General features: G+C 42.0%; 1 protein-coding gene across 1 annotated transcript in view; it reads right to left on the bottom strand.

Moving 5' to 3' along the window:
- The window catches only part of CHCHD6 (coiled-coil-helix-coiled-coil-helix domain containing 6), a 327,465-nt gene extending 311,904 nt beyond the window's left edge, over positions 1-15,561 (bottom strand). The window contains exon 1 of the mRNA XM_054587294.1: positions 15,217-15,561. Coding sequence (XP_054443269.1) covers positions 15,217-15,465 — 249 coding nt within the window. The 5' untranslated portion in view covers positions 15,466-15,561. The remainder of the gene's footprint in view (positions 1-15,216) is intronic.
- Positions 15,562-25,906: the final 10,345 nt, after the last annotated feature.

A 25,906-nucleotide genomic window follows, 5' to 3' on the forward strand; every position in this document is an offset into this window, starting at 1 on the left:
GACTGGTGCTACTTCAGCGATGAGGGACAAAGGAGAGCACAGCATTAAAGAAAAAGGAGTTTTCATCTTAAGTGAGTGGAAGAACTTGTGTGAGAATGACAGAAAACGGCAAATCAAGAAAAGAGAAACTATTTGAGAAGATAGAAAATTTGCTTGATTACAGATATAAAACCCCAGATTATATGTATTTGAAGGGAAAGAGCCTTTAAAATTCACTGGCTCATTCATTCCTTTTTACAGTGTAGCAACTAAAACCTGTAATGAGTCACTTTCATAAAGTCAAGAGTAAATTCTACAGCACAGTTTAGTGCCCATTTCTTGCTCAAATCAGCTACACAGAAAGTCAAAGTATGACCCCTGATTGGGTGTGAGGCAACAGCAGGCTGAGATGGGGTGTTTTTCCAGGCAGGTAGGACATGGAGCTAGCACTCAAGAATGAATCTGCATGGAAAAGATTTAGGTGTCCCAAAAGTGTGCTGGACTTGGACTGCAAGAGCCAATTTTTAAATTTTCAGAAATTTTACAAGCTGGTTGACTTCATGACCAGCTTTAAATTAGCTACAGACTGTTGTGTTTTAGATATTTTTTTTTTGAGAACTGATCATTTTTTAAAGTCAAACACAATTGCTCTATAGCACAACATAAACATCAAATATATACATATCACATCAGAGACTTAGCTTACAAAGCCACAGAATTCAGGGCCCTTTCTTGGGAGAAACACCGGTTGTTAAACATTTACCAGCTCGCCTCCTTCCCCCAGCTGCCAGTGGATTCTCTTTGAGATGCACCAGTCCCCTGAGACATGTGTCTGAAGGGAGGAGAGCACTGAGTGGTCCTAAATGTAGGTGTGGCTGATCCATTATGTGTGATATGCAGGAAACAGGCAGTCAACTTGGGAATGGTCATGCTGTAAAGAGTCAAGTGATCAGGAAGAACAGGTACTGCCCCACATAGAAAGGAGGCCCTGGGAACCAGAGGACGCAGCCTGGCCAAGGACAACATAACTCCAACCCATTTACCCTGAGCAAGTATTTGTTTATTAAGCACCCACTGGGTGACAGGAATGTTCTAGAAATAGGTGAAAGAAACTGCAATGAAACTGCACTGAAAGAGAAGGTCCCTGCTTTAATGGAGCTTACATTCTAATGGGAGGTGAGACAATAAACAAGGAAACATTTTACAAATCTTTTTTCATTCGATCTAAGACAGTTATAAATCATACCACTATTTTTACATAACCTGAAGACAAACACCAATGAAATTACCATTCCACCTATTTTATGACATCCCTATTTTGGAGATGTTAAAACATGTTTTAAAAATCAGTGATGTATGTTAGTGATAAGAGTTAGGAAAGAAAAAAATACATTATTGCAGTGATGGGATGTGTGCAGGAATCCACAGGCATTAGGGAAGACCTTTTAGAGGAGATGACACCAAATGTTAAGACTCCTGCCTCCACATTTACATCTTGAGATCCAGGAGAAAATTATCTACTTTCAAGCAAAGGAGAGGGTAAGTATAAAGTCTCTGAGAAGAACTCAGGCTGGCATGTCCAAGGGCCTGACCAAAGGCCAGTGTATGAGAAGAACAGGACCAGATGATCAGGCCAGAGGTAGGAAAGGCAAGATCCTATGCCCTGGTAGATGAAAGTTAAAAGCTCACATCTGTTCCAACGGTAAAGAGCAGATAGTGTGGGGTTCTACACAGGTGAATTACAGGCTCTGATTTCCTAGTCCCAGCCCGGGTGGTATCATCTGAACCATACTACATGGTGAGTGAAGGGTTAAGGAAAACACTGGCGGGCTTATTGTTGGCAATGGAAGATTTGTAATATATTTTAATGTTGCTACAAAATACAGTAATATTTCTTAACAAACAAATATACATACACACACAGTAGTCATGCGAGAATAAACACCATCTAGGCAGTGCTCCCTTGTACCAAGAGAAGCAGAATGGAGGCCTCCAGAGCCATACGGGTGTGGGAACTTGGTGCCAGAGGCCCTGGTCACTGTGCTGTCATAGCTGACCAGATATGGTCCTATGTGGTCAGGAGATGGAGGGCCAAATCCAGAACAGTGCAAGAAAAAAGAAGTGCTACCTCTGTTCAGCTGAGTGGTCTTCGCCCAATTCTTTACCTTCTTTGAGCATCACCTCTATTACCTATGAAAGGGGACCCCTGTAATACAGCTCAGGAATTAAGTGCTTTGTGGTCAAAGAGACCTGGGTTTGAATCCCAACCAAGTTGTTTACTACATGCATGACCCTGAACAAGGGACATTCTTGCTCGAAGTCAGTTTCTTTATCTGTGAAAGGAAAATAATTAATGGTATAGACTATAGTGCTGTTGTGAGGATTAAATGAAGTTATCAACACAAAGCAGTTAGCACAAAGTAAAAACTGGTATTAGCTATTATGTGAAACCGCAAAGCACTACACAAATACTAAATATAATCCATACTGGGTACGTAAAAATACATGAACTAATCAATAGTGCAGAAGTCAATGTGGGATATGTTCCGAGACCCCCAATGGGTGCCTGAACCATGGATAGTACCAAACCCTGTATATACTGGTTTTTCCTACACATACATACCTACAATGAAATTTAATTTATAAATTAGGCACAATAAAAAATTAATAATAAAATTATAAAATATGCTTTAATAAAAGTTAGGTGAATGTAGTCTCTCCCTCAAATTATCTTATTGTTCTCTACATACAGTGTGGATACACTGGAAAAAGGTATCATTAAAATCCTGGGTGGGATAATGCAAGACTGCATCACACCGCTCAGCAATTTAAAACTCATAAATTGTTTAATTCTTGAATTTTCAATTTAATATTTTGCCTGTGGTCAATTTAATGATTGATCACAGGCAACAAACCGTGGAAAGCAAATCTGTGGATAAAGGGGGCTATTGTAATAACAATAGGTAACAGTCACTCCATACTATAAACTGAGCACTGTTCTAAGTGTTCTACATGTGGAATCTGTTCAAAATTGGGAAGAATGGAGTTTTATAAAAGATTTTATTTATTTATTTTTAGAGAGAGGGGAGGGGAAGAAGAAAGGGACAGGCACATCAATGCAAGAGAGAAACATCGATCAGTTGCCTCTCATATGCGCCCTGACCCAGGACCAAACTTGCAACCCAGGCATGTGCCCTGACTGGGAATTGAACTTGCGACCTTTCACTCTGTGGGATGATGCCCAAATCACATCAGTCAGGATGGGAAGATTGTCTTTAAAGTGCCCTCCGGCTCCGACCTACAGCCCTCAGCGTAGAATAACATGGGATTTTAAGAGGAAGGGCCTTTCCCTGCCACCACCATGTCTCCAGTGACAACATGGAACCCAAAAAGGGACTCTCTCCCTTCCCCTCTCCAGTCCAATGGCCCAGGACTGCCATGGCCCCAGTCAGCCAGCCACAAACAGCCGAAGTCAGGCCTCGGTTGAAGTCACACACATGTAGAGACCTCACCACTTCTGTCCTAACAAATATACTGAGAATCCAGACGCCACATCTTAACGATCACTACTGCATGACTGCAACCGAACCCTTTCCTCACTGACTTTAAAGGCAAGTTTCCAAAGAGGGGGTTAGAGTTTCTTTATTAAACCATAGAGATCTATCAGTAAGTCATGTGGCCAAGCCATGAGTAAAAGGCTAGGGGAGAAGAGTGCTGCCAGAAAAATTGCAAGTGGGTATTATCCAGCACTGAATGGAAGAACCATGATAGGAGTGAGCAGTGTCCCCTGACCTAGTATAATGGAGAAGGTCAGAGTCATAATAACTACAAGCTGTAACAGCCTACTTACTAATTCCCTAGTTAAGTGCACCTAGCACTCACAGACTACCTCATTAATTCTCACAATGCAATGCCCACCTCCTACTAGAACACCAAGGCATGGAAAGGCTAAAGTACTCACCCAGGCTATGAAGCTCACAGAGTGTAAGGCAGGCTGCCTGACTCATTAACCACTGTCCAGTCTGCTGCGGGACAAAAGGATGCTGACCCCAACGACAAGAGAAAGGGGAGATGAACTTGCGAAGCAGCACTCACAGGTAGGAGGGGCCCCGGGATGGAAAAATGACTGCAAAAGCTAAAGCCACCAAGGAGTTAGGATTGCTAAGAGAAGCCAGGGAACCCCACTTGAGTCACAAGTAGGCTCAAACACACAAAACTCTTCCTGCATTTCCCTGACCACCCTGTCTAAGTCACAACCCTACCATTCCTCTCTCTCTCCCTTCCTCTGCCTTATTTTGTTTCACAGCACTTACTGCCCACCTGACATAACTCACATTTGATAACTTGCTTGTTGTTACTCCTACCAGAATATAAGCTCCACAGGAGCAAGGATTCTGTTTTGTTCTTGCTGTATCTTCAGTGCCTAGAAAGTGCACAACACACCAGAGGTGTTCAGTATTTGTTAAATACCTGAACTAAATAAATATCTACTAAAGGCACATGTTCACAACACACTAGTACAATGGAGGATGTAAAGATATAACAGCCAAGATTTTTACATTCAAAGAGCTTATGGTCCAAGAGGGTGGGCAAGACAAACACTAAGCTGTCAGGTATGAGAAGTTCACCTAAGGTGCTAGTAAAAGAAACGTAAGTTCCAGCTGGAAGGGAGATGGCCTGAGTTGGGCCTAAAGAGATGACTGCAGAGAAGGGGTGAGAGTAAAGTAGAACAACAGGAGCAAAGGCAGAGAGAAAGCACTCAGAGAAGTCTGAGGTGCAGCCTGACACAGCATAAGTCTGTGAAGAAAACCAGATGTGGAGGGCTGGTGGGTTCCCCTCAGTGAAGGCCTTGAATGACGTGGTAAGGAGGCTCCAATTTATTCTGCAGTCAACTGGGAGCTTCCAATAGTTTCTGAACAGGAGCTCAGTCAGGTTGTCATCTTACACAGAATAGTCTGTCACAACAGTGCACATCAGAAGTGAGAGGACTGAAATGTAATTGCTGGACTAAGGGGAATGAATGGATGCAAGAGACACCAAGGAAGTGAAATGACTGAAGATCTGGCAGCTGACCAGTGCACAGGGCAAGTAAAAGAAGCAATTTACAAAGTGGAACATATAGTATAAGCTCATGTGTACTATAAAAAGAGAAAGAGTATGCTTTCATATGGAGGCCTAAAAAAGCCTGAAAGGATTCATGAGATATTGTAAACAGGTGGCTTTAAAAATGAGATGCATCTTGCAAGAAGAAAACGTCTTAAAGGTCTAAATGAGGGAAAGATAACAGCAAGACCCAAGCCTGTCAATATTGAGCCAAGAACCGTTCTTGTGTGTGTGCAGGCTCTAAACCCATCCAGCATCACAGGCAAATAGACAGATTACACAGGAAACTGCAAGAGGATATATGTAGAGAAAGAAAGAGAGAATCCCCTGGCATCAAAGTGCTGAAGAGGAGACCAGAGAAGATGTGATGTTCCCAAATTCCAGAAGGGAACAACACAGACAGCTCAAAGCTGTAGCAGAGGCACTCAATCCTAGAGTGATGACATGGGTTCCTATGTAAAGATAATGATTAAAACAACCACTACCTAATATTCTCTGGACAGGCCCATATGCCAGCCCCCAGGCTAGGTGCATTCCTATTTTATAGATGAAGCAGTAGGAGTTGGGCCTGGCTATTATGTAAAGGATGTTCAAATAAATTCTTGAAAGTTGCTAAGTCTGCCCCTAAAGTACAGCATGGTTGTGTAGCCAGCATCTACTGTCCTCCCCATACCCAGTGAATCTGGCAACCCTTGAGCCAGATAAATGAAGAACACTGAAAGTCTACATACAGGCATCCAGGCCTAAAAGATAAAATCATCAATCTTTGAAAAACCCTACAGCTAACATTCTTAATGGTGGAAAACTGAATGTTTTCTCCCTAAGTAGAGGAGCAAAGCAAAGACATTCACTTTCAGCACTTCTATTCAATATTGTACTGGAGGTTCTAGCCAGTAGAATAAGGCAAGAAAGAAATTGGGAGTATCCAAATTAGAAAGAAAGAAGGAAAACTGTCTTTATTTGGAGAGAGCATGATCCTACCTATATAAAACCCTAAGGAATTAAAAAAAAAAAACCTACTAAAGTAAATGAGTTCAGCAAGGTTGCTGAATACAAGATCAATATACAAAAGTCAATTGTATTTCTGCGTACTAACAATAAAGAATTCAAAAATGAAATTAAGAAAGCAATTCCATTTATAATAGCAACAAAAGAAATAAAATACTTAGGAATAAATTTAAAGAAGTGCAAGACTCATATACTGGAAGTATAAAACAGTGCTGAGAAAAGTTTTTAAAGGTTCGAATAAATGAAGTAAGATTTCATATTCACTAACTGAAGGACCAGCTATTGTCAAAACGGTAAGTCTCCCAAAGTAGTCTATAGATTCAATATCAACCTCCATCAAAATCCCAATAGGCATTTACAGGAGTTGACAAACTGATCCTGAAATGTATAAGGAAGTGCAAAGGACTCGGAACAGCCAATACAAACTTGGAAAAAAAATAATTTGAGGCCTTATATTTCCCAATTTTGAAACTTGCTACAAGGCCACAATAATCACAGTAGTGTATAGCACATGTATCAATGGAACTCTCAACAGAATCTAGAGTCCCGATGTTTATGGTCAACTGATGTTCACAAAAGTCCCTATGTAATTCAATGGACAATAAATAGCCTTTTGAACAAATGGAGTTTGAAAAAATTAGACATCTCATGCAAAAAAGATGGATTTAGAAGAGGGTTCAACTTTAGTGCTAGGGCCAAATCCAACCAAACACTTGATTTTATAAATAAAGTTTGAATGAAACCTAGCCACACGCATTCATTTACATATTGCCTATGGCTGTTTTCACCCTACAATGGCAGAGATGAATAGTAATAACAAAGACTCTCTAGTGACTTTGTCTAGTGACAAAGCCAAAGTATTTATTTGGTCATTTAAAAAAAAATTTCGTGAAACTCTAATTTAGAACTTTACCTCACAACATATACAAAAATTAATTCAAAATGGATTATATACCTACATATAAAAGCCAGGACTACAAAACTTTGGGGATAAAAAAAAGGAGAAAGTTTCCATAACCTTAGAATAGGCAAAGATTTACAAGACATGATACTAAAAGCACAATCAATTTAAAAAAAACAATTTGATAAGTTAAACCATCAAAATTACAAATGTTTTGCACTTCAAAGGCACCATTAAGAAAATGAAAAGACAGGTCACATATTGGAAGAAAATATTTGCAAATCATAATATGATAAAGGACTGGTATCCAGCATAAAGAAATTCTATAACTCAATAATAAAAAGACAAACAACCCAACTGAAAGTGGGCAGAAAACTTGAATACACACTTCACCAGAGAGAATACAAAGATGGCAAATAAGCACATGAAAAAACACTCAACATGATTAGTTATTACAGACATGCAAATTTAAACCACAACAGGATACCATTTCAGATCCACCAAAATAGATATAATTAAAAAGACAAACACTAACCAGTTCTGCTGAGAATATGAAGAAATTGGAACCCTCATATATTGCTGATGGGAATGATGTAAAATGGTATAGCCACTTTAGAAAAGAGTTTGACAGTTTCTTAATAAGTTAAACCTAATAACTCACTAAATTCATAAACAGAATGACCCAACAATTCTACTCTAAGGTATCTACCCAAGAGAAATGAAAACATATGTCCACCAAAAAAATTTTACATAAATGTCCAAAGCAGCAATATTCACAATAGTCAAAAACTAGAAACAATTCAAATGTGCATCAACTGGTAACTGGATAAACAAAATGCAGTACTGCCATAGAGTGAGAAACTATTCAGCAATAAAAAGGAGCTACTGATACATGCTACAATATCAATAAACCAACACCAAAAACACTGGGCTAAGTTAAAGTCTGATGGAAAGATGTATGGTGCATTTTCATGAAATATCCAGAAAAGGTAAATGTATGGAGGCAGAAGGATTAGCAGTGACCTGAGGCTGGAAGTGGAAGTGGGAAGTAACTGCAAATACGCATAATGGATATTTTTAGGTATTGAGAATGTTCTAGAATATGACTCTGATGATGGTTGCTCAACTTTGTAAATTTGCTTAGAAAATCATTGAAATTGGTGAATTTTATATGTAAAATTCAACTCTATAAAGCTGTTTTCCTAAGAAGGAAGGGAAGGGAAGGGAAGGGAAGGGAAGGGAAAGGAAGGGAAGGGAAGGGAAGGGAAGGAAGGGAAGGGAAGGGGAAGGGGAAGGGGAAGGGGAAGGAGAGGGAGAGGAAAGGAAAGGAAAGGAAAGGAAAAGGAAAAGGAAAAGGAAAAGGAAAAGGAAAAGGAAAAGGAAAAGGAAAAGGAAAAGTAAAGAAAGGAAAGGAAAGGAAAGGAAAGGAAAAAAGAAACACCACTGCCCTGACTGACCTGGCTCAGTAGGCTGGGTGTCATCCTGCAAAGTTAAAGGTCACTTGTTCAATTCCCAGTCAGGGCACATGCCTGGGCTGCAGGCCAGGTCCCCAGTTAGGGGTGGGCAAGAGACAACCAACAGATGTTTTTCTGCCTCTCTTTCTCCCTCCCTTCCTGTCTCTCAAAAAATAAATAAAATCTTTTCATCATCAGAATTCAATCTTTGCAAAGCTCCACTCCTGATTAGAGAGCTGCTCTACTGTGTCCAGGGCAACATGTATACAGCCCTCTCTGGCATTCAGTACCCATTACCTGTCTGGCCTCCTCACCTGGCCAACTTTCTCCAACATCCCAGCCCATGTAGTTGCCATGCACATAAGTTACAGAATTGGAATGTCTGAACTTCCAGCTCTAACACTCACTCACTGTGACCTCGGGTTACTTCACCTCCATGAACCTGTTTCCTCACCTCTGAGATGGGAGATGACAGTATCTCACAAGGTCCGCACGAGGGAATATCTGAGATAGTGCTCTTAAAACACTCAGCAATGAGTAAATACGTACACTTCTTCTGGCTGGCTTGGGTACATCTTCAAAGTCACCTCCTCAGAACAGCATTAGCTGACTATTCCACCTCAAGCAGCTGACCCCATTACTCCTTTCATTCTTTGTTTTCTTCTTAGAACTTGCAGTTCTTCTATTCCTTTGTCTCTTTTTTTCTTCCTTTCTTTCAATCCTCTCTACTGGGCTAAGGTCTCCATGAAGGCAGGGGCCTTATACTTTGTCCTTATTGTCTCTGCAAGCCCAGGTCCTGCGCCTGGCAAGTAACACGTTCACAGTAAGCATTTTATCGTGGTAATGGATAAATGGTAGCTATGGACAGAGTGCTCAGCACGTGGCCCCCCTGGGAACTGTTCCTTGTGTGTCTTACTACATCCTCCATTATCTTCCTTTCAGCAGTGGTACAAACTCACTTCACAGGACCAATGAAATGATGGTAAAGATGATGTAAGCCAGGAGGGTGTAATGAGCATGGGAACACATCTGAAGGAGCAGGCTGGGTAAATACTAGAGAAAACACTGAAGACAGCGAGGAGTCTGGATGTTTAGGAGCAACCAATTTCAGTTGAATCATCAAAGATGGCTGCTTACATGGGGCACAGAAAAGGCAAAACAGACATTAACAGGACATTACTGCCATATGTATGTCTTCTCCTCTTATTGAAGGATGAGGTTAAACATCCTTGTTGAAATGAAGTCTTCATGTATTGGGTTGGCCAAAACATTCAGTCAGTTTTTAAGGAAAAATAAAAGACACATTTTTCATTTTCACCAATACTTTATTGAACAACATATTCACCAGTTTGTTTTACTACCTTCTGCCATCTTACAGGCAGCTTCATAATTCCATCTTCCCAAAACTTTTTATCTTTTTGAGCAAAGAACTGTTACAGGTGCCTTTTGCAGTCTTTCAGGGAATTGAAATATTTTCCACTAAGAGAATTTTGTAAAGACTAAAATAAATGGAAATCCAAAGTGCAATGTTTGGTGAATATGGCAGATGAATCAGAACTTCCCAGCCAAAATTTAACAGTTTTTGCGTAGTCATCAAAGAAACATGAGGTCTTGCATTACCTGATGGATTAGGCATTTTCTGTTGACTAATTCTGCACAATTTTCGTTCAGTGATACTTTCCGTTGGTCTAACTAGGAGCAGTACTTGGAACTGTTTGGTCTTCCAGAAGGAGCTCATAATAAAGGACTCCTTTCCAATCATACCATATACACACCACCAGCTTTGAATGAAGACTGGCCTTTGGTGTGGTTGGCGGTGGTTAATTTCACTTGCCCCATGCTCTCCTGCACTCCACATTATTATAAAATATCCACTTTTCATTGCCTGCCATAATTTGTTTTAAATACAGTCAAGGAGATTTTTTTTCACTTAATTTATGTGGAATCCAAACATAACCAAGCTGGTGCAAATGATTTTCAATGCTTAATTTGGTTATTTTGAGTATGTCAGCTATCTCATACATGGTGTAATGTCGATTGTTCTCAATTAACGTCTCGATTTAATCGTTATCAATTTCAACTGGTATACCCAACTATGGAGCATCATCCAATGAGAAATCTCCAGCACAAAACTTCACAAGCCACTTTTGATACATTCAATCAGTCACAGCACCTTCTCCATACACTGCACAAATCTTCTTTTGAGTTTCAGTTGCGTTTTTACCTATCTTGATATAATAAGGCATAGTATGCTGAAAATGTTGTATACTTTCTTCCATCTTCAATATTAAAATGGTTATATAAAAATTCAACAATTTGTAAAGTTTTTTTTAAAGGCACACTGATATGACAGCTGTCAAAACACAACCTAACAAAACTGTTTTGACATTAAAGACAACTAAGCACTACTAGACCCATTTTATGGGGAAAAAAGCAAATGAACTTTTTGGCCACAAGCTTGCCTTGACAACTGAAGTTGAATTGCAGCATTTTGTATTAATTAAATTTCTTTTGCATTCCAAGAAAATGGGGCTTGAACCCAGTATGTCAATTTAAGCCAATAAGTATGCAAACTAGCAAGACTCTAGCATTTAATTTTAAGGGACAAGGCTCTAGCATTTAATTTTAAGGGAACTGGACACTTTCTAGAACCACACCTTGGAGATTAAAACACAAGTGACCTTCAGACAAGTGGTCTAAAGAAGCTGGGGCAGATATTCCTTTTGACATCTACCTTCTTTTAAATTAACTTCTTGGCCACCTTGCAAATGCCACCCCAGAGATCCTACACCCAGCCATGAGCACCCCACTGCGTTCTTTGTCATCGCTGCCAAACGCGAGCCCTTGAACTGCTGTCTCCTTGGAGCTATTTGCAAAGTTCCAAAGACAGCAGAAAACTTTCATGCTCTGAGCACTAGAGAAAGGATTTGGTTTTAAAGGTGCCTGCTTTCACAGAATTATTCCAGGATTTATGTGCCAGGGTGGTGACTTCACATGCCATAATGGCACAGGTAGCAAGTTCATTTATGGGGAGAAATTTGATGATAAGAATTTCATCCAGAAGCATATGGGTCCTGGCATCTTGTCCATGGCAAATGCTGGGCCAAGAACACATGGTTCCCAGTTTTTCATATATACTGCCGAGACTGAGTGGTTCTATGCTTTTGTAGATGGGAAGGTAGAAGGATACTCAAATATTACATTTTAACTTCAACAAGAATGATAAGCATGTACTCTTCAGACAGGTGAAAGACACATGGATGTTGTGGTAGCTATGGAGTGCTTTGGGTCCAGGCATGGCAAGATCAGCAAGAAGATCACTATTGCTGACTATTAACAACTCTAATAAATTTGACTTGTGTTTAATCTTAACCACCAGACCATTCCTTCTGTACCTCAGGAGAGCACCCCTTCACCCCCATCTGCTTGGAATGTTCTACATTCTTCATGCTCTGACCACACTTCACTAGGTTCCCTATTTTCCTAACCCCTTCCAAGTCCAGCTGGACTACAGAGTTCACTATATGATTATAAAATAAAAAATAAATTTAAAAAATTCACTTATTTTGTTCATCCAATGATCTTTTCTACTGATTTTTACTTGCCTGCCTAAAGACACAGTGGACTCCCCAAACCTCAAGTAATTTTGCAAACAAAAAAGTCACTAAACCAAAACAGTTCATTGCTGTCACCTCCTTTTCTCTGATCTCCAAAGAAAGGAGAGAGGAAAGAAGGGACTGTCATAGCATGGGGACAAGTGTGCTTCAGGACAAGTCGTTTTTTCTGTCTAATGAGTTTGCCCAGCAGTCAACCAGTCACCAAGCTCCCTCTCACTTTAACAGCCTCTGGTAGAACTAAGTGAGACACCAGCACCCTGTCAGGTGGAAGATCTGTCACAAAATTTTCTTGCTGTCTTGCATGTAAGTGGTGGGGAGGAAGCTATAGTAGTGAGAAAACTCTGCTTTTTGCAATGAAAAGATCTGGATTAAAGTCCCAGAAGTTTCCCAGGTAACATCTTAGGCAAATTCCTTAATCTTTCTAAGCCTGATTCTCCATCTTTAAAGAAAATGTATACTTTGCAGAACTGTTAAGAAAACTAAAAATAAGATGGACCTGTCTGATATTATAACCAAAAAATATGATGTTCTTCTGGTAACTTAAAGGAAATCACTTCACAAGGGACTCCCACTGACCTACTTTCCAACATTCCCAAAAGCAGGATACCAGGTGATAAGGTGGGAGGGCACACAAACAGAAGCAAGGGTATCTAAATTTGACTTCAGGCTCCTGCCTCTCAACCTTCGAACACCAGCTGTCTTCTCCTCATTTTATCATTGCCATCCATCAGGTCAAGATTACATAACACTCAGCAGGCACCAAATGTACTAAGTACTATGCCACACAGAGTCAGAGGCCCCCACTCTGTTTAAAAAACACTCTGTACTGCCTCTAAACACTTCAACACATATCTTCATCTTATCATAGGCAGCACCTAGGACTATCACACCTTCCCCCCTATTTTTTTTTTAAATATGGTGACTGAGACTCAAAACATAAGTTGTTCACCCAAGATCACATAGCTCATGGGCATCTATCCAGAACTTAGGCCTCCTAATGTCGTTTTCTGAGCCACCTCCCTAATTAACTAATTCACCTACACCCAGTTCTGTGCATTCCATTTAAACTAGGTCCCTGTCTCAATGGATTCAGTCATTTAATCACTCAGCATTTACAAAGCACCACTACCTGCCAAACAGAGATGTAAGAGGAAGTATAGCATTCAATGAGCAGGCCTGAGTTGCCTACTCCAATCCCAGTTCTACCACATGTCACCTAGGTGACCCTGGATAAGTTACTTCATCTCTCAGTGCCTCAATCATCTTTAGCCTATAAAACAGGCAAACAGAATTCTACATCTCTCACCAAGCTGTTGAAAATTAAATGAGAAGTAACCTATAAAAGGTATTCCATGCCCCTACTAGGCATTCAACTATGAGCTGCTTTTATTATTCTAGGTTCGGAGGATACAGGCTTCAATCAGACAAGAGCGGTAGCCTTACACTGTACTGGGAAACACAAAAAATAAGGAAATTATTAATATAAGTTTCAAATGGTAATAAGCATTATAAAAAAATACAGATGTGTGACAATGTAGGTGGGAAGGTACTTTAAGTGGTCACAGAAGGATACTCAAATATTACATTTTAACTTCAACAAGAATGATAAGAGCCAGATATAAGAAAACCTGGGGTGAGGAGTGGGAGAGCGGGAGGGTGGTAGATAAGGCCTGGAAAGGAAGTGTTAAACAGAATTGTGATTCGGCCAGCAGATTTCATAGGAAAGCAAGCACTGAAACAGATTAAAGCCAAGGGGCTGAAACAGAGACTAGTCTGTCTCACCTTGGCAACAGACAATGTTGATCTGGGGAAAAGGAAAGCATCTGGTATGATGGCAAGGTGGTTGGCAACACCCAGTTATAACATCCAGAAGAGTCTGGCTTTTGCATACATCCCTGTAGATCTAAGTAAGGTAGAACAAGTGGAAGGTGAAATATTAGGCAAACATTACCCTGCAATCATCATATGAGAACCTTTGGCATTGACAGAACCACCAGAAACCAGTTTCAGAAAAAAGATAAAAAGGACAAAATTTGAAAAAGACCTTCAGCAGTCAACTGACTTATGGTTGCTATATGACTGTACTAAAAATTATTATTGTTTTGCAGGGAAATAGGAAAAACCAAAGACTCATTTCAAAATGATCAAAATCTAGATTTAGCATATTAAAACCTCCCGTTTTCTCAGCAAGATGGAATAATGGATTAGTGTTTTACATTGTTGTTTCAAATGAAGAAATTGAAATGAATGTTTTTATTATTCAATACCGTTATGAAATTCAATCAGTAAAACATTTAGGCATTTGCTAATATACAATTATTATTACAACAGCATCAGAGAACATTATATAATTTTAGGAACTTATTAGCTGAAAACAAATTACTAAATTATGCAAAAAAAATTTTTTTTAAAGCTGGGGGAGAGAAAACAGCTACTGCAAAGGTCCTGTGCTTGAAGCAAGCTGACATCTTGCTGGGACAAGAAGGTCCTGAGGCTAGTGAATAGATGCGGTGTGGGAGGTTTGGGAACTAACATAAGATGTGATCAGAGATGCCAGCAGCACAGTTTTGTGAAACAAGGAGGGGTCATTCCTTTTCATTTTAAAAACTCTATGCATTCATTAAAACCCTTGCTTAGAACTTTAACCAAGGAGAAGTGTATGATTTGAATCATTACTTTTAAAGTGCTCCATTGGCTGCAGTGTTAAGAAGCCAAGAACCCCTAGTAAAGAGGCTGTTAGAATTGTCCAGTATTAGAAGGATCTCATGTATACATAACAAGACGCACGCAATTGGCGCGCAGTAAAACAAATTCAGGTCTGTAACAATTACGTCAACTGGAGCTGGAACGTGGCCTCATCACCTCTCTCGCTCTCCACTCTTTCTCCCCCGATGCCACCATAGTGGTGAAGCCTGAAGCGGCCACTCGCTGCACAGGCTACCCAGGGCATTTCCCGAGCCACACCTCCCTCATTTACTGGGAGGAGAAATACTCTCCACCTAGGAATAGGCAGCATTCCAAGAGCGAGGCGTGCCCACCCGTTACCGGCCGGCACCTCCCCTAAGCCTGCCCCCACCTCCACACCCTCGGCGCCCTCCACACCCGTCGTGTCCCTGCCGCGCTCGCTCGTCACACCCGCCGGCAGCCAGCTCACCCGGATGCCCTGCAGCACCCGGACCCGCTCTTCCTCGTCCATGCCGGAGGACACCCTGCGACCCTCGCTGCTTTCTGTGCCCCCCATTGCAGACCAGAAAGCACTCGGGAACACAAGCCGGCTCCTCTGAAACCGGGCGGATGCCTGCCTTCCGGTCCTGGGCTGCTCTTGGCACAAGCCAACAGAACTACGTGTTGTAGGACAACTCCAGAGGTTCAGCCAATAATGTGACGTAGCATCGCGGGGCATTGTGGGAATTGTAGTCCCGTCAGCCCCACCTGCCCTTCTGTAACCTGGGAGCACCCGGAAGCGTGAAGTCTTGCAAGACGCGTCGAAAGAGAAGCAACTGGTGCCTACGCACCGAGATGCTCCAAGGACAAGGTAATAAGCAGGGGAGGGATGTACAGTGCTTGCTTTGGAAAGATCACCCTTGAAGCAGAGCCGAGGGTAATGTTCTGAGGCCAGGAAACCGTCGACGGGGCTGAGCCAAGCAAGTGATGGTGAACTTGTGTACGGTTCTCTGCTTAATTCATTCAGCAAACTGATACTGAACACCGAATAAGCATTGACCTAGCCGCGTGGAATATAACTAAAAGAGGTGTCCTGCCTTCTTTCTATTTAGATATAATGGACTAAACAAATGAAGAGACAGGCAAGCACGTAAATAAATTTGCTAATGACTGTGGTAAATGCCATAAAAGAAATTAATAGGAGGCCTCCTTTAATTTGAGAGGCCAGAGCAACTTTAAGGAAGAAGAATTTGAATTGAGATCTAAGGTCTAGTAGGCGTTAGCCAAGAGAAGATAGGTAAAGAAATTTGCTGGGGACCAACCAGTGCAAATCCTTAGTCAGGAATGGCCTTATCACATTCAAGAAAGAAAAAGGGTCTAGATACATGAATCGAAAGTGTGGAGAGTAAGAAGCAAGCAGAGGAGAGCCAGAGGCAAGGAGGTTAGACCATGTAGGGCCGTATAGTCCAAGATCAGAGTTTTATTCTTAGGAGGGCAGTAATAGTCCTAAGCATTTAGGAGACATTATCCAAGGAGCATATATACCATGTATTGAGTACAGTATGTTTGCTTCTCACACAGGATCATATGTGAATGGAGGAACACATAATTTCTATTCACATCCACAGCAACCATGAATGAAACCTCCTCTTGTTCTTCTGAACTGCTGAATGGCTTTGATTTCCCAAAGTGGGCCTGAAGTTGAGTTTGGAATCTGTAGCTGGGGAACACTGGATTGCTACATGAAATATCAAGAATAATTTGGAACCCCCTTTGGCAACCTGGAAAGGAAGAAATGAGGAGGAGAGGGTAAAGGAGAAAGACCAGTGAACGCACTCTGAAATTAAAACAGCTTGAGTGAAGAAGCCAATGAACATTCCAGGTGTGCAGTAGTCAGAGGATTTTTATAAACAGCGGCATATGCTAATTTTATTAAAATATTTTGATTTGCAAATCTCCCTCCATCTCTTTTTGTTGGGAAACGACTGGCCTGGTTTCAGAAGCTGTAACCCTGCCAACAGGCTGGAGGGCCCCAAGGCTGGAAATAATCAGGATGCCTTCGAGGAGCAGGCTCCTGAGGAGACTTGACCTGTTCCCCCCGACAGGGACATAGCCCCTGCCTCTCTGCTTTGCCATGGATGGTCAATAGCCAATGACGGGTAAGTTACCTCACACTGAGGTAAACAAACCTAAGACAGGTAATGGCCGATATTGGCAGCAGATGAGAAATTGGGGAACACGGAGAAGGGGCAAAAAGGCCCCCACACCTCTTGGCTTGGCTTAGACATGGCCGGAGTCCTCATTGCAGCCGAGAAGCAGTCTCCTCTCTCTTGGTGGTTCCCTGTCCCCACCTGGCTCAGGCTTGAAGCAGTGCAGGAGTCAACTGTAAATCAGATCTGGTGGTTGCCAGGGAAATCAGGCCTAAAAGTAATTTCTTTAAAGTGTGCTTTGTTCTTTCCTCAGATCTCTGGCCAGCTCATGCTGTGAAGGACCTTCACATTATTTGCACCCCTTACCCTTTATCATTAAGGTGCTTGCCCTTATCTTCATTCTCTTTTGTTTATACTGGTCTCCTCTCGGACCCATATAAATCAGTGAACTCCTGTCATGTTTTCTTAAAAGTATCTATTTTCTGTGAAACTTAACATGCTAATGTAACGAGTGTACGTATGCATTCCTGTTGCCCAGCCCACTGATAAGTTTTTCAATAAAAGCCTTGGAACAAAGGGAAACGGGGCCTTCCCCACCGGAGGGATGTACCACAGCCCTCTCCAGAGAGAGGGAAGTGCCCCCATCTGCTCTCCCAGCAAACAGAGGGGTTTGAGACATTTGTGTTTATTCCCCCTCATCCGTGACAACCCCGCGACGCAACACAACAGGCTTTGCGGGTTTCAGAGCTCTGCTCCTACCTCAGTTGGCCCCAGCTGGTTTCCTTCAGGTTTCAGGGAGCGCTGCGTTCTCTGCGGCACTCCTCCACAGCAGCGTCCCCCTATAGCCACCACACAGTGCAACACCTTTTGTCCTCCATTTCTTCCCTGTAAGCAGAGCCTGAGTAGGGGATTCTGGGGCAAGCAGTTTATGGGGGGAGTGCCTCAGGAGAAACGAAGTGAGGGAACAGGATAAGTTAAGTAAAGATGTGGTCAAAGCTGTGGACAGGCTTCAGCTTGACCCCACAGTGTGGTCTGGAGCACAAATTATGGCCAGAAACACTCTCGCGATGAAGCAAGGTAACCAGCATTATCTCCCCAACATCAATCATTGGAAGCCCAGGATAATGTCCCATTGAAGGGGGCATCTGTGAGTTGCCAACACCCACAGCAGCTAAGGGATGGCCTCACTAGCCAGGAAAAAATCTGAGTGGGGTGCTTTTGGCACCCCCTACATGCTCACCATATTTTTCAGGGCCTCCCCAACACCCAAAAATCTTCACTGTGAAGGGGGGTTGTAAAACTTGAAGAAAGAGGTAGATTTCACCTCTGGGCCAGATGACAAAATAATTAACACAAATAATTTAGCAAAACAGGAGTCAGAGCCACAGATGCCCATGAGACTGTGTGTGGCCTCCCCGTCCCTACCATCATCTACAAAATCCTGGGAGAGAACTGGAACTTCACAAGACTTAGAGAGAGTCTTAACACTGACAGCCGCATAGCTAAGCCTCATGACAACCCAACAAGTTCTGTGTCCCTATTTCGTAGACAAGAAAACTGAATTGCAGCAAGTGAAGATAATAAGACATAAATGCAAAGTAGGATGAGAAATTTGAATAAAGGCAGTGGCATAAGGAAGAATGGGAAGGAAGATTTTTTTTTTAGCACCTTATCTGTGCCAGGCTCTCTGATACAGGCACATGTGCCTTTCATACATTCAATCTATGACCAATTCATTTAGCTCTGGAAATTATCCTGAGAGAGTTATTACCCCATTCTAAAGCCCAGAAAATGGAGGCTTTGGGGAGATAAGGTGTGACAGGCCTGCTAGTTGCAGGTCAATAACCATTTGCTCCTTCCTTAAAACAGAACCCCAATTTCTCTTGGTACAACAATGCGCCTGGTTAGAAAATTTCCTTTTACGCTCCCACTGGCCAAACTTGGACAATTTGAGCATTATGACATAGTGATAATGTGAGTTGATAACATTTTAATTTTTTAATCCAACAGTTCCTATGGAGAAGGAAAAAGAGGGAAAGAATGGAAAAAAGGGGAAACTCTTTGCAAAAGAATACCAGCAAATCAAAGTGAGATTTAAGCATTGCCATTTTACTCTGATCAGTGAGGCTCAGTTGGTTGGATGTTGTCCTGCAAAGTGAAAGGTCACTAGTTTGATTCCCAGTCAGGGCACATGCCCGGGTTGCAGGTTCCACATACAAGAGGCAACCACTTGATGTTTCTCAAATCAATGTGTCTCTCCCTCTCTTTCTCTCTCTCTTCTCCTCTCTCTAAAAATAAAATATTTCTTAAAAAATTGCCATTTTGCAACCCTCAGTGAATTAACTAAACCAGGCAAAAATCATTAATGGATATTAAAGCCATTGTGTAAAACCTGGTTGAGGAACAGCATATTCACCCAATCTCCAAATCTCACCACAGATTTCTTAATAATAACAAAGGGAAAACTATATTGCAATGAAGAGACCTGGAAGTCACTGTCTTAACCAAATGGCCAAATTTAACATCACAAAGAGTAGGACAACCTGACATGATGCCCCTCCTGATATGATGCAATAAGGAACACACATATCTGTGGAGTATTGTCAAAAATATGAGACCTATATGTAATCATAGGGAAACAATCAGACAAATATAGAATGTAAAACATCCTACCAAACAACCGTCCTGGACCTTTCCAAAGACCAATATCCTGAAAAACAAAACAAAACAGAAAGGCGGTTTTAAACAGGTAAAAGAAGCATAGCAATTAAGAGCAACAGTGACTTTGATTAAATCCTGGATTAAAATGGCAACAGCAGCAATAACAACAAAACTATAAAAAGGTAGTTTGAGCAGCTGGGGAAGTATTACATATGAAACAGTGTCCTAGATATTATTAAATAAATGTTAATTTTCTTGTACTTGGGAGATGCATGCTGACATATTTGGGCATAGAGTGTCATAGTGTCTGCAACTTGCACTCAAATGGTACAGAAAAAACATGTCAATAATTGATGGATCTAGGTGAAATACATATGTATTGGAAGTACATTATATTATTCTTTCACTGTTTCCATGGTTTTGAAAATTTTCAAAAGAATAAGTAGGAGAGAAAAAATTCTTCACTTGGAGAACAAAATACTTCCTTCACAAGACTCCCTTGTCCCTTGCAGCTGGAAGTGACCATTTGACCTAGCTCTGACCAAGGAGGCTCTTGAACAGTATGGTACCTGGAAAACAGCACAGAGCTAAAGAGAGCAGTGAGATGTGGTGACGTGAAAAGGGTACAAGTCTGAGCTCTTTCTCTTTCTAAACTTTAGTTTGTGGGAAAGTTAGTGAATATCTTTGTATCTCAGTTTTCTGACATATAAAGTGGTGCTGACATTACCTGGAGTGCTTGCTCTGAACTGGGCACTTACCGAATTCATTCAAGGATTATTCATTAATAGCTATTATTATCGAATGGTTTTGTTTTTATAAATAACACTTTGGAAACCAATATAAAACATGGGTTGGAGAGGGAGTTGTGTAAGATGGGTTCTCCTAAATTGTGTTCTCTAAGCAGGCAAGAGGAAGAGAAGGGCTGGCAGAGTGAAAAATAAACTGTTTTGTCCATGTGAAAAGCCAGAAGGAAGCTTTCCCCCATAAATTCAGAGGAAAAAAAGAAAAAAAAAGCCTGCTTTGACCACTTCTATTCAACATTGCACTGTAGGTTCTAGCCAAGGCAATTATACAAGAAGATGAAATAAAAGTCATTCAGATTGGAAAGGAAGAAGTAAAATGATCTGTTTGCAGATGATATGGTCTTGTATACAAAAAAACATCCTAAGGAGTTCACACATATACACAGCCACACACAGAGCTATAAGCAAGTTCAGCAAGGTTGTAGAATACAAGATCAATATACAAAAATCTGTTTGATTTCTACACACTCACAATGAATAATCCAAAATGAAATTCAGAAAACAAAAGAATAAAATATTTAGGAATAAATTTAACAAAAAACATGGAAAACTTTTACCATGAAAACTATAAAATATGATTGTCTAAGAAGGGATATGGAAATGGACAAGAAAATAAAACTTGGGGTAGTGGCTACGTGGTGCATACATTTATCACAACTCATTAAGCTGTATACTTAATATCTAGGTATTTTATAATATGTAAATAATATCTCAATAAAAGTTTAAGATGTTTTTGGTGGATTAATGCCATGTTTGTTTCTCACTCAGGCAAAATGTGAGTGGGCAAATCTTGACAGGCGTGACTGTCAGTGGCTCCACCATGCTTTAACTGCACCATCTGGAGCATGTGGCTTTCTCAGTCAAATCTGCAGCGCAAGAGTGGGCCTTGGAAACTAGAGACCTGAAACACAGCTTTTCCCTGCCTCAGTGACCCCTAACTTCCATTTACTTTCCACTGGCCATTCAGCTACAGGCCCCACCCAATATAAGGACTGAAAAGTGCTGTTTTCATTGAGTAGAAGGAACTAGGAAACTGATATCTCAGCACTAGAAATATCATGCATGACATAAATGAACAAGTCATTGATCCCTTATTGTTTTCTGAGAAGGTCCATATAAGAAAAATATGCTGGTAATAGCTGAGAAATTACAGATGTTGAAATATCACATTGAGACAAAAATCACAATCTTGTGTCATGGTAATAGCATACACATGTCTCCTGCCATACAATAACCATGTTCCATGGATCTCCCTCCTTAAGAAGGTGTTTCCTGGGTGCTAAAATTTTCATTCAGCAATGCTGGCATGTATATACCTTTGAAGGCAAATTGTTTTTGCTGCTCTTTACTTGCTTTTACTTTTTTATTTCACTGTGCACTGGGCTGAAGTTTGGAAACCACTGGTGAGGTATGGAGCCCTGATTAGAAGAGAGGTGGAGTAAAGAATGCTCATGTGCAAGCCTGCAGGAGGCGCTCACTAAAGGATTGGGTGAGCCCATGGAGCACAACAAATGAGGGAGCAGGTTCCTTGTGGTGAGGGGGTGGAGCATTTCCTAGCTTTCTGTGACCCTTCACCTTTATGGACCTCAAGCTCCTTATCTGCAGGATGGCCATGATTTGAGCCCCCTGAACCCACCCTCTGTAGGCCTGAAGAATGAAAAACAGCTGGATTTAGGGGTATTTGTACCATTCAGACTGTTCAGGATAACCATTGAGGCTATTGCTGACAAGTTGCAAGCTGTATTGGTTTTGGAAGGTGGAGTGGGGTTGGTAGGAGCAGAGCCAGCTCGGTTGAAGGACAGTAGGGTTTAGAGCAAAGGTAGAAGAAAAGACAAAAGCATGGTAGGAAGAGAAAGTTTGGGGAAAGAAATTATGGTTTAAAGTGGAAAATGAATAGATTCTATTCTGTGGTAGGCAATAGAACCCTTTCTTCTATCTCTGTGTAATATTCAATGAAAGTTTAGACTCAGTCATTAGTGCTTTTTGTTGTTGTTTTGGGTGTTCAGGGTTTTTTTGTTTCTTTTTTTATTAATCATTATTGTATTTTTTTCCCATTACCATTTAGTCCCCTTGTAGCCCCCCCTCCCCACAGGAATCACCACACTGTTGTCCATGTCCATGAGTCCTTTTTCCTTCTTGCTCAAGCCTTCCACTCCATTAGTGCTTTTGATTTTAATTAGGTAGTTTTGTGTGAAAGTGTTTGGGTCTGGCTCCAACCAGACTAGGTGGACCACCCAAAATTCATCTCTGGACCATTGTTTAGAACCTTCTTCTTGGAGAATGGTTGGCCAATGGTGGACCCACAGAAGGATATGTAAGGTCCCAAGATAGTAAAATTTAGTTGAATCATGAGGATGGAGGCCTTGAATGCTAAATATGTAGTTTGACTTTTGAGATACCAGACAGTGGAGAACTTTCAGGAGCTGGGGGAGGGCCTTGTGCTTTGGAAAACTGTCTTTGACCCCAGAGTGGAAGGCAATCTTTGGAGTGGCCCTGGAGATGATTGATGATGAGGCCATTTCCTAAAATATGACCTTGTCAAAATTCAGAGATCACTTCTGACCTTCCTTGCCATCTGAGTTTGTGGGAGATCCACAGCAACCACACTTACTCTCTTCACTGTCTGACACCTAGAGTACATTGTCAGTCAAGGGAACCTCCCTTCTCTGGCCTCATGTTTCCACAAGAACGGACATTCATTAGTGTAACATTCTTGGCATGTTTTAGGTAGAATTTCATGCAGGAATTTGGCATGTGATGCTTGGTGGCTCCCTCTTCTTCTCTCTTTGAGGTCTGCCTACCTTTTTATGCTTCTCATGTGGTAAACTTAGTGGTGAGAGTTTGAGTTCACTAAGGATCAGGACTCTTCCCATTTTTCTTGTCAGCATGTTTGTGACATCTCACTTCATGGTATCTGGATGTCAGCCTTAGCTCCAGGCATCTCATCTGCCTACCATAGTTGGCTGAGCTGGAAGAACAGGGGTGCACAAAAAGGCTCCCTCTCTCTCTTTCTCAGCACAAAGAAAATCTTTCCCAGAATCAACAGTCAGTCTCCTGGAGACACAGAGCCAGTTATGAGTCACACACACACACACACCCCCCCCAGGCCAGGCCCTGACATGAAGGTGGGATGGCCAGGAATGCCTTAGACCAGCAGAATCATTTCCTGGCTTTTGCCCTGACAAAACCAGCCCCACCTGCAACTAAGAAAATAGTCCCTTTACTGAAGCCCCATCGAGTCCCTCATTAGTGCAGGCATCTATTGTCTGCCAGCACCGGACTGCTGCATCCATTGTTCTAGACCCATGGTCACTTCCCCACCTACTCTCCTGGTGAAAACAAAGACTCCAGACAGAATTAATCTGCTGGAAAGCACAAGTGGCTCAAGCAGAAAGTCAGGATCAGCTTCCTTAGCCTTAATTTCCTTTTCTGCTTCCCTGAGTTTTCAGCTTAGGTTCTGCCCTGGATGTAAATGCTCAGCCTTATGAATTGCAGCAAGGAAAAGATAGTAGAGGGCTTCCCAGAGCCAGAATTCTCTGCACCACTGACTGCACTACAGGAAGAACAATCCTTTGCCACAGTTCTGAGTGGGGCTGGATGGAGTAGGAGAGGCAGGGAATAGGGATGGCCAGGGACTTCAGTGGGAAGAGTGAAAAGTTGGCTCAACAAAGCCAAGTAGGCCACAGAACTCTCATGGAGGTGGCTGAAAGATTGTTTACTCTCTAGTTATTCTACCTACCTACCTACCTACACACACACACATACACACACACATACACACACACACACACACAAGCAGGTCAGCCTCAGGTGGAGGCTTCCTAGTCTGTTTCAGCTGAAAGTTCCATCACTGTTCCTAGGAAGTGTATAATTTAAGCCCTAAGGCACACCAGCGCACCCAGCAAAGGTTGGGTGTGGATGACCACAGCCTGACAGAGGCTCATACAGTAAGGGGTGGGGGCTCCAGAGTGGCCTAGAGTACTTCCAGAGTTCATAGGTGCTAGGCAAGCAGCTGACCCCAGACCAGAGCCACAGAGACCTCAGGGACTGTTTGACTTAGACTTGCCCCTTCTTACTTCTCTTCTGCTCTTGCCGGGGAGCTGCTCCTCCTCACCCAGCTCTCAGCTCAGATGTCACTTCCTCAGCCAGGCTGTCCCTTCCCATCTCACATTATTGTGTTTTATTTTTTTCTCTTGTGAAAAAAATCACTTTCTGGATCTTTGTTTCTTATTTATTTGTTTACACTTGGTCTCCAACCAACACCACCCACAATACATATACACATTCAGATAGAACTTTAGAGAAGAGGGACAGCATCTGGTTCACTTATCACTGAATCCCTAGCATTTAGCACAGGGCCTTGCACAGAGCAGATACTCAGGAAATTGTTGAGTTACTGAATGAATGACTGAATGAATGAGTGCAGACAAAAATAGGGTTTGAACCATGGTCCAAATGACCCAGAAGATGAAGCCCTTTATTGGGCCTCACCTGTCTTGGCACCTCTCCCTGCAGCATGGCCTGCTTGGCCCTTGGGTGTGGCTCTTGGAACTATTGGATCACAAGAGAAGTAAGAGTATGGGGAAGGGAAAGAGATGCTGCTGGCTGGGTAGATTTGTCACTCTGCTAGCTGAGGCTCCAAGCCCAGTTAGGAGCCTCAGCTCCTGCCTCAGGCTCCAGCCCCACACAAGATTCCTTCCACCTCTCAGCTCAAATGCACTGTCACAGTGCTCCATGTCCATCTCAACCCTGGGACTTACAGTTTGAGTTTTATGAATTCATTAAAACGCACACCCAAACTTTAAGGAAATAACATTATACAGTAAAGAGCTACAAAATGACATGATTACTTTGAAAGCTTAGTGGTAATCTTAGTTGCCTACTTAGCAAAATGGTTCTCCAATCTTTTGGATCTATTAGTAGAGAAAAGGAGGGGCAAACCCATGGGCCCCCCCATGAGCTCTGAGCAGCTTTAGGGGCCTCATCAGAGCAACCTGCAGGATGACCAAGGTAAAGGGTACAGAGAATGCACCTTCTCTGCATTTAAGGCCATTAACCTAAGTCCCACATAAGTAGGAGCCACACCTGAGGGTGGCTGGGAGAGCTTTACTCTACCTCCTGTAATCTCTATCACTCCTTTTCAGCTAAACAAAAATACCTCTTAAGTAGAAAACCTTGAGCTCCAAGATGGGCACCCAAAGCTCCTCCCCACAACCAACCATATGGATGGCAGTTTTGCACTTGTTTGCATCTGTCCATTCCCCAAACATGGCTATGAACTCTGAAGGTTAAAATTCACATCCAGTGCATGTCAGAGCCTAGAAAACAACAGGAAATTCCATGCTGACAGGGGTACTTGCAGACACAGCTCCATGAGAGTATTTACATTGCGGTGGGGACGGTGCACAGAGGGCCCACGGGCCCCAGGGAGCATGAGGCAGGGTCTCAGGACCACTGGCCTCCAGGAAATGGAGAGAGTTCAAGTCTGACAGAGCACCGAGGAGGACCAGGTGACAGTTGGGCCTGTGAAAGTCCTGTGAGCCAGGCTGAGGAGCTGGAATGAGGG

This window comes from Pteronotus mesoamericanus, unplaced genomic scaffold (genome assembly GCF_021234165.1).
Source record: "Pteronotus mesoamericanus isolate MK-2021 breed Mesoamerican mustached bat unplaced genomic scaffold, CSHL_Meso_final scaffold_118, whole genome shotgun sequence".
Taxonomy (NCBI): domain Eukaryota; kingdom Metazoa; phylum Chordata; class Mammalia; order Chiroptera; family Mormoopidae; genus Pteronotus; species Pteronotus mesoamericanus.